General features: G+C 49.0%; 1 protein-coding gene across 2 annotated transcripts; it reads right to left on the reverse strand.

Annotated features, from left to right (window-relative positions):
* Nucleotides 1-4553: 4553 nt before the first annotated feature.
* On the reverse strand, nucleotides 4554-10091 carry lrit1b (leucine-rich repeat, immunoglobulin-like and transmembrane domains 1b). 2 transcript variants are annotated; one of them, XR_013795635.1, is made up of 5 exons: nucleotides 9813-10090; nucleotides 8996-9456; nucleotides 8603-8908; nucleotides 5579-6791; nucleotides 4554-5322 (listed from the first exon to the last, which is right to left on the reverse strand). XR_013795635.1 is itself a non-coding variant. In XM_079595226.1 (4 exons), exons 1-4 carry the CDS (start codon nucleotides 9920-9922, stop codon nucleotides 5719-5721), a joined length of 1950 nt encoding a protein of 649 aa, XP_079451352.1. In that variant the 5' UTR covers nucleotides 9923-10091; the 3' UTR covers nucleotides 4787-5718. The 2 variants fall into 2 exon arrangements, 1 of the variants encoding a protein (XP_079451352.1); XM_079595226.1 differs by having other exon boundaries at nucleotides 4787-6791; nucleotides 9813-10091.
* Nucleotides 10092-10345: the final 254 nt, after the last annotated feature.

The raw sequence follows: 10345 nt of genomic DNA on the forward strand, positions 1-10345 counted from the left end.
ACACACTGCCCATCACAAACACCACACACTGCCCATCTCAAACACCACACACTGCCCATCTCAAACACCACACACTGCCCATCTCAAACACCACACACTGCCCATCACAAACACCACACACTGCCCATCTCAAACACCACACACTTCCCGTCACAAACACCACACACTGCCCGTCACAAACACCACACACTGCCCATCACAAACACCACACACTTCCCATCTCAAACACCACACACTGCCCATCTCAAACACCACACACTGCCCATCTCAAACACCACACACTGCCCATCTCAAACACCACACACTGCCCATCACAAACACCACACACTGCCCATCTCAAACACCACACACTTCCCGTCACAAACACCACACACTGCCCATCTCAAACACCACACACTACCCATCTCAAACACCACACACTGCCCATCTCAAACACCACACACTTCCCGTCACAAACACCACACACTGCCCATCACAAACACCACACACTGCCCATCACAAACACCACACACTTCCCATCTCAAACACCACACACTGCCCATCTCAAACACCACACACTGCCCATCACAAACACCACACACTGCCCATCTCAAACACCACACACTTCCCGTCACAAACACCACACACTGCCCGTCACAAACACCACACACTGCCCATCACAAACACCACACACTTCCCATCTCAAACACCACACACTGCCCATCTCAAACACCACACACTGCCCATCTCAAACACCACACACTGCCCATCTCAAACACCACACACTGCCCATCACAAACACCACACACTGCCCATCTCAAACACCACACACTTCCCGTCACAAACACCACACACTGCCCATCTCAAACACCACACACTGCCCATCTCAAACACCACACACTTCCCGTCACAAACACCACACACTGCCCATCTCAAACACCACACACTGCCCGTCACAAACACCACACACTACCCGTCACAAACACCACACACTGCCCATCTCAAACACCACACACTTCCCGTCACAAACACCACACATTGCCCATCTCAAACACCACACACTGCTGTCACAAACACCACACACTTCCCGTCACAAACACCACACACTGCCCATCTCAAACACCACACACTGCCCATCTCAAACACCACACACTGCCCGTCACAAACACCACACACTGCCCATCACAAACACCACACACTGCCCATCACAAACACCACACACTGCCCATCACAAACACCACACACTGCCCATCACAAACACCACACACTGCCCATCACAAACACCACACACTGCCCGTCACAAACACCACACACTCCCCATCTCAAACACCACACACTGCCCATCACAAACACCACACACTGCCCATCACAAACACCACACACTGCCCATCTCAAACACCACACACTGCCCATCTCAAACACCACACACTGCCCATCTCAAACACCACAGTGCCCATCACAAACACCACACACTGCCCATCTCAAACACCACACACTGCCCATCACAAACACCACACACTGCCCGTCACAAACACCACACACTGCCCATCTCAAACACCACACACTGCCCATCTCAAACACCACACACTGCCGTCTCAAACACCACACACTGGCCGTCACAAACACCACACACTGCCCATCTCAAACACCACACACTGCCCATCTCAAACACCACACACTGCCCATCTCAAACACCACACACTGCCCATCACAAACACCACACACTGCCCGTCACAAACACCACACACTGCCCATCACAAACACCACACACTGCCGTCACAAACACCACACACTGCCCATCACAAACACCACACACTGCCCATCTCAAATACCACACACTGCCCATCACAAACACCACACACTGCCCGTCACAAACACCACACACTGCCCATCACAAACACCACACACTGCCCATCTCAAACACCACACACTGCCCATCACAAACACCACACACTGCCGTCACAAACACCACACACTGCCCATCTCAAACACCACACACTGCCCATCACAAACACCACACACTGCCCGTCACAAACACCACACACTGCCCGTCACAAACACCCCACACTGCCCATCTCAAACATCACACACTGCCCATCTCAAACACCACACACTGCCCATCACAAACACCACACACTGCCCGTCACAAACACCACACACTGCCGTCACAAACACCACACACTGCCCATCTCAAACACCACACATTGCCCATCACAAACACCACACACTGCCCATCACAAACACCACACACTGCCCATCTCAAACACCACACACTGCCCATCTCAAACACCACACACTGCCCATCTTAAACACCACACACTGCCCGTCACAAACACCACACACTGCCCATCACAAACACCACACACTGCCCATCACAAACACCACACACTGCCCATCTCAAACACCACACACTGCCCATCTTAAACACCACACACTGCCCGTCACAAACACCACACACTGCCCATCACAAACACCACACACTGCCCATCACAAACACCACACACTGCCCATCTTAAACACCACACACTGCCCGTCACAAACACCACTTACTGCCCGTCACAAACACCACACACTGTCCATTACAAACACCACACACTGCCCGTCACAAACACCACTTACTGCCCGTCACAAACACCACACACTGTCCATTACAAACACCACACACTGCCCGTCACAAACACCACACACTGCCCATCTTAAACACCACACACTGCCCGTCACAAACACCACTTACTGCCCGTCACAAACACCACACACTGTCCATTACAAACACCACACACTGCCCGTCACAAACACCACACACTGCCCATCTCAAACACCACACACTGCCCATCACAAACACCACACACTGCCCATCTCAAACACCACACACTGCCCATCACAAACACCACACATTGCCCATCACAAACACCACACATTGCCCGTCACAAACACCACACACTGCCCATCTCAAACACCACACACTGCCCATCACAAACACCACACACTGCCCATCTCAAACACCACACACTGCCCATCTCAAACACCACACACTGCCCATCTCAAACACCACACACTGCCCATCACAAACACCACACACTGCCCATCTCAAACACCACACACTGCCCATCTCAAACACCACACACTGTCCATCTCAAACACCACACACTGCCCATCTCAAACACCACACACTGCCCATCACAAACACCACACACTGCCTGCCATAAACACCACACACCTACCGTCACACACACCACACACTGCCTGTCACAAGTACGAGCAAAGACCTGTACTTTAGCAGGAAAGAAAGGGACATTTTGGTCTTTGTTTAGTGGAAAAAATCAATGGACACTTAAAGTTATCTCCTAGATACCCATTGAGTTACCGGGTGAAATAAAGTGTTCCTGGCAGCCTAAAGTAATGACAGTCACACATCTGTTCTGAATGCCTCCCTCAGTGTCCCAGGGATCGGGTCAGACACAGGGATCGGGTCAGACACAGGGATCGGGTCGGACACAGGGATCGGGTCGGACACAGGGATCGGGTCGGACACAGGGATCCGGCGGGTCGGACACAGGGATCCGGCGGGTCTGACACAGGGATCGGGTCAGACACAGGGATCAGGTCGGACACAGGGATCGGGTCGGACACAGGGATCGGGTCGGACACAGGGATCCGGCGGGTCTGACACAGGGATCCGGCGGGTCTGACACAGGGATCGGGTCGGACACAGGGATCGGGTCAGACACAGGGATCAGGTCGGACACAGGGATCGGGTCAGACACAGGGATCGGGTCGGACACAGGGATCAGGTCGGACACAGGGATCGGGTCGGACACAGGGATCGGGTCGGACACAGGGATCGGGTCGGACACAGGGATCCGGCGGGTCTGACACAGGGATCGGGTCGGACACAGGGATCGGGTCGGACACAGGGATCGGGTCGGACACAGGGATCGGGTCGGACACAGGGATCGGGTCAGACACAGGGATCGGGTCGGACAAAGGGATCGGGTCGGATACAGGGATCCGGCGGGTCTGACACAGGGATCCGGCGGGTCTGACACAGGGATCCGGCGGGTCTGACACAGGGATCGGGTCGGACACAGGGATCCGGCGGGTCTGACACAGGGATCGGGTCAGACACAGGGATCCGGCGGGTCTGACACAGGGATCGGGTCGGACACAGGCATCGGGTCGGACACAGGGATCCGGCGGGTCGGACACAGGGATCCGGCGGGTCTGACACAGGGATCCGGCGGGTCTGACACAGGGATCGGGTCTGACCCGAGGAAGAGGAAGAGTGCAGACGGCCATAGTGTTGTGAAGACGCTCGAGGAGCGCTTTATCTGTGGTCCTACTTTACTTAAGCTCATTACTCTTAATCTATCCTGACAAAGTGGATCAGGGAGCAAATGATGCTTAGACACAATACTGTGTTATTTTACAGGTGCTTACCAGCAATAAATAATGAAAATTATCAAATTAAAGGACATTTGTTCAGTTGCTGTGCAGTAATGAATTACTGAAGATTCATTGTAATAAAACAAGATAAAACAAGTGTTAAGAAATATTAATTCTCTAAATCCCTCTCTCGATTATGTAAATACCTTTAATACAGAATTACATTTGGGATCTCAGACATTAAACACACGGCAGCTCTGTGCGGTTCACTGGATCTGTGGAGTAAATCCTATTATCCTTAATGCTCAAACTTCAACGGAAGTTTCTAAATATTTTTATATTTTGAGCATTCAGACGAACTAGGAATAGAACGGCTAATGTGCTCGTACATGTTTTCAGGTGCATGACTTCAGATATCAAGAACCATATAAAAAAAGGTTTTATTCAGTCATTTTCTTAAACACAAATATTTCACATACCTACATACAGACATCAATATATTCCTTATTTGACAGATTATAAGTACAGTTTTAGGGTTAAAGTGGAAAACACTCACCCAAGATAACAGTATAAAGAAAAACAAGTAAAAAGAAAAAGTTTAAGCATGTACGTCACTAACCCTCTCCTGGCCGTCCAAACAGAAAGTCTTACGTTCTCACTTTCTCTATCAGACAGATGGGTATTACGTGTTGTATAAAGATATTTCAATGTATTCAATATGCATGATACATTCATCAATGATAAACATTTAATTGAAAAAGTGCATGATAAAAATAAAAAACAAAGACAATATCTCATTTTCCCTTTTTGAACAGTGAACTTTCTCTAAGCTGGTTTGTTCCCTTTTGGGGCTGAGGAAGGTCAATATGCTTTCAAACACATGAACCTGAGTCTGGATTAGCAGAAGTACTCGATGGGCTGTCCCTCGGCCCGGGCTGTGGGTTTGGATCAGCAGAAGTACTCGATGGGCTGTGGGTTTCGATCAGCAGAAGTACCCGATGGGCTGTGGATTTGGATCAGCAGAAGTACTCGATGGGCTGTGGGTTTGGATCAGCAGAAGTACTCGATGGGCTGTGGGTTTGGATCAGCAGAAGTACTCGATGGGCTGTGGGTTTGGATCAGCAGAAGTACTCGATGGGCTGTGGGTTTGGATCAGCAGAAGTACTCGATGGGCTGTCCCTCGGCCCGGGCTGTAAGTTTGGATCAGCAGAAGTACTCGTTGGGCTGTGGGTTTCGATCAGCAGAAGTACTCGATGGGCTGTCCCTCGGCCCGGGCTGTAAGTTTGGATCAGCAGAAGTACTCATTGGGCTGTCAGTTTGGATCAGCAGAAGTACTCATTGGGCTGTGGGTTTGGATCAGCAGAAGTACTCATTGGGCTGCCCCTCTGTCCGGGCCGTGGCTGCCGAGTCCAGGCTGGAGCGGGCCGACAGTAGGCGGTTGGACTCGTCCGGGTTCAGTCTGCTGAGGTATTCCCCCTCCAGGCCTTTTGCTTTGGTGCCCGGAGACAGAGTCTCAAACGTCACATAGGAATCCTGAATGTCTTTGGCCTTGCGGCCCAGCAGTTTCTGCAGCCTCTTCTTCAGCGCCCCGCAGCACACGATCAGGGTCAGAGGAACCGCGATGACGCAGGCCACTGTGATCACCACCACGTTAATGAGCTTCTGTGTGCCGCTGGCACTGGCCGCCTCATCCGTGGAGAAAATCACACACTGCTCTTTCTTAGGGATGAGGCCTTTCACACACACACACGCTATGTACTTGGTTTTGGGCACAAGGCCTTCGATCGTGATGCGATTCTTGCCGGGTCCGACATTAATGCGGCGCATATCTCGCTCACCGAAGACGGCGTACAGAACGCTGAAGGACGTGGTGTTGGTGGCGGTGGGCGCTCGCCAGTTCAGGGATACGGTGTGGTCGGTGTCGCCGATCACTTTGACCGACCGAACGACTCGGCGCTCAGGGACCTGCTGTAGAGAAGAAGCGTTGGCCTCGAGGTTCCTCAACACGTCTTTCTGAAGCTCCACGCCACTGTCGGTTTCTGCGCTGGCTGCCGGTGCTGCCGTGGCCTTTGCTTTGGGAGCATCATCAGAAACGCTGTAGCTTTCGACCCGGATGGACGGCGTGTCTTTCGGTCCGTTTAGGGGCTCGATAATGGGCACAGCGGCTGAGGTGGCAGGAGGCACGTATCGGGCCACGAGTTTCTCTTGATACGCCGCACGACCAAATCCACCGTTCTTCTTTCCATGGCTTCTTTTGACAACCGCTTCATCGATTTGCCATGTATCAGAAATGACGAGCGAGATGATGGCATCGGCACTCCCGACAAAGTTCGTGGCTCTGCAAACATATTTCCCTGAATCTCGGTAAGAAACCGCAGGAACGCTGAGAATTGACCAGATGATGCCCTCTTTAGAGACTTCCTGTTGAACTATAGGATAAAAGAAAAAGCATTGACATTAGTATGAGTTCTGATGTTGCATTTTGCATTTAGTTGTGCAATTACACATAACAGCGATTACAACTAATTTCACTTGCATCTTTGCATATCTCTTATTGCTTAAAGGGGTCATGACATGAGAAACCAAATTTGCCTTGATCTTTTGGTATATAAGAGGTCTTTGTACCATTAAAACATCCTGCAAGTTTCATAGCTTAAGACGTCCTCTCCATTATAAACGAATCATTTATTTAATCAAGCTCTAAATACAGCTCGTTCTGGATCCATGGTAAGAAGTGACGTCACGGTACGAAGTGACGTACCAGCGTTTGCATATGACCGCCTCCAGGCACAAGACAACTACGCTTAAAGCGCAAGACAACTACGCTCACTTCGTATCGTTGTCGCGCCCGCGCGCCGCGCGCCGCGCGCCTCACAAGTGTTCAGTCGACGGAGAGCGAGTGGGTCTGTGTACAGGGAGATTACGATGCCGCAGATGTGCTGTTCCTGGCTGTGGACAAACTACATCTTTGAATACGCTGCGAAAGATCCAGTCGTCAGGGAAAAATGGATGCACTTTATTTTTTTGCGGACGTCTCAGTCACGGCAGTGTTAGTTTAAGCGTTTGTTCTGTACATTTGAAGGATGACTGATTTGAGCTTTGCCAGAAAACTGTTGCTCAAAGATAAGTCCGTGCCGTCTATTCTGGGCTCAACAACGACGACGCAAACTGTAAGTAATGTATTTAAAACTTTAAACTACTTTTTAAATACGCTGAAAGATCCAGTCATCAGGGAGAAATGGATGCACTTTATTTTTTGCGGACGTCCCAGTCACGGCAGTGTTCTATACATTTAAGGATGACTGTTTTGAGGAAAAAATCCCAATATGATGCTTGGCTTTGCCAGAAAACGGTTGCTCAAAGATAAGTCCGTGCCGACATTCTGGGCTCAATAACGACGACGCAAACTTACTTTTTACCATGGCTAATATAAACACATTTGTATAAGAGAATCTTGAAAATATGTCGCCTTTCTAGTAGGCCTACATGTGATAGAAATGATTAAAATGATTAAAAATGTTGCCTTTATCAATGCTGCATCTTCAAAGATGGCCTGTCTGTGCATGCATTTTTGTCCGTGGTACACCCTATCATTTCATTGGAATTAGTTAAATAATGTTAAACTGTTAGCAAATGAAGCTATAGGATAATTATGCAACAATAATCCGTTTTCAAGTGTCTCGGGTTAATTTTTTTTTATTAATTCAAAATAGTTTCACTTTCCATGTGGACACGGGCTGATCCAGTCTTCGTTGTTGTGGTGATGGTTCATTTTCCTCTGATTCCGGCTCAAACATAATAAGGTTTTATCATTGCAAGAGCCATCGCTTCGCATGCATCACCCGCTATTAAACAGTTACGCCGAATCCGCAAATGTTCTGGCTGGGGGCGTTAATAATTGATGCATAGGCACTGACGTTAGCCAATCATAACAGTGGGCGTTAACACTGAACTCTTAAAGGGGAAACACCCCCAAAACAGACTGTTTGAACCAGAGGATGAGAAACAGGATGGGAAAAGGTCATAAATCACTACATTTTAAAAGTTTTTTGTAAAAAAAACTATAGTAATACTATAATTGCACCTAAGGGAACATAATAATAAAATAAAAAAAACCATGTCATGACCCCTTTAAGCAGCAGATTCCAGTCATTTATTTGTTTAGCAGTTAAAGCATGCCTGGGCACCGCGTTCATTTAGCAGGAGTAATAAACCCAGGCAGACACGAGAGCGAGCGTACCGGTGCCGTTCATGGGCTTGCCGTCGGCCCGGGACCAGGCCAGCTCCGGGATGGGCACTCCGATGGTCCCGCAGCGCAGAAGTACGTTGTTCCCGATGGAGCTGCGGACCCTGGCGACGGCCGTGTGCACGCGGGGAACCTGGCACTTGCGGAGCTCAGCGTCAGAGAAGAGGACTCCTGACAGGCTCTCCGGCTCAGCACAGCGCAGGCCTGTATCGATCAACGCCACAGAGGACGAAGGAGACTTCTGGAACTGCACCAAATCAAACAGACGACAGTCACACTGCCAGGGGTTGTCGTGAAGACCTGCACAAAGAACAGACACTTACGTCAATGTTTTTCTATTGGTTAATGACTAAGACTCAAATGGTCAGACTGTAGAAACAAACTCACCCAGTATCATTTTGGAATTCTCTGTATCTGGAGGAGGTTTCAGAGAAAACAATGAAGTCAGAACCTCGGCCGGGACGGTACCAAGACTGTTGCTGGACAGATCCAGATAGGTCAAGTTTTTGATGTAAATGGTTGCTTCAGCTGGGATGCTGCTGATTTTATTGTTGTGCAAATCCAGAAGCCGAAGGCTGGGCATGTCCGTCAAACATTCCCATGGAAATGAAGTGAGGACATTCCCATCCATCCGTAGTTCATCCAAGACATAGAGTCCACGGAAGCTGTCGGCGCTGAGGGAGGAGAGCGAGTTGAAGGATATCCAGAGGTACTCCAGGTTATTGAGGTAGAGAAAGCTGTCGCTGGACACCCGGCTGATGGACGTCTTCTCGATGCGGAGTTTGGAGGTGTCCGAGGGAAAGTTGTTTGGGATGACAGTGAGGTCAGGGCCATTGCACAGGACACTCCTATAGAAACACAGCACAGAGACAGTCACGTCATTATGATCAAATACAAATAAGAATGATCCACTTTTATTTACAATTATACTATCATTTTATATCAACAATGATACGCTGTGCACTATTCTGGGTTTATTTTTATTGTGTATTATTATGATTATTATTATCACACTGTGTGTGATGAACGCCAGAGGCTTGAAACACTGCGACAGAGGAGATTAAAAAGCACACGCGCGTTAATCCAATGATTAAATGAAGAGCAGGCTCAATCTGGCATGTCAATATTCTGCAGACAACGGTCCATATGAACCCTTTCTACAGTAGCATCAGAGTTCAGTAAAGACAGAGTCCGTGTGAAATACCTTGACTTGGAGCCGTCGCTCAGCTTGTGGTAGAAGCAGCTGCACTGAGCAGGGCAGGACCCGCAGGTCGAGGGGAGAAAACACAGCGCCAGCGCTAAACCCCAAAACATCTTCTGTGCCTCCGGTTCTCTCGCTGTGATCCTGAGTCTGCTATTCCTGCAGCATCTCTGTGTCTCTCCAGCTTCTGCTCGCTCTGCTCCGAATCCCCAGATAAAAGGGATAGAGCAGATTAGAGGAAGGACTTGGGTATTTTCATTTACACGATTATTCCTTCCTGGAAGCCCATAGGCTGTGCGGTTGCCTTTTGTATATATACAGAACAGAGATGTCCCTTTTTGATTGGAGGGTTAATTTTAGACCTGGGATTGGACAGAAGTTTGTGAATTCACAGCATTGTATTGGTGATCGGCTTTCTTTAAATGTATTTTTACCACACGTCGAGGAAACCATACAGTGGGGAGAAAATTTATTTTTTATGATGGTACTTTTCAAAGATTACTTAAATTAAAAATATTTTGAAATAGATATATTAA

Source organism: Phoxinus phoxinus (genome assembly GCF_949152265.1).
Source record: "Phoxinus phoxinus genome assembly, chromosome: 21".
NCBI classification, from domain to species: Eukaryota; Metazoa; Chordata; class Actinopteri; order Cypriniformes; family Leuciscidae; genus Phoxinus; species Phoxinus phoxinus.

Bases quoted from the DNA above. Each gene is read 5' to 3' on its own strand.
- lrit1b (XM_079595226.1), bottom strand. From the start codon at position 9,922: ATGTTTTGGGGTTTAGCGCTGGCGCTGTGTTTTCTCCCCTCGACCTGC. The intron at 9,457-9,812 runs GTATTTCACACG...GTGTTTCTATAG, and splicing joins AGCGACGGCTCCAAGTCAAG to GAGTGTCCTGTGCAATGGCC. The intron at 6,792-8,602 runs GTACGCTCGCTC...TTTATCCTATAG, and splicing joins CAAGCCCATGAACGGCACCG to TTCAACAGGAAGTCTCTAAA.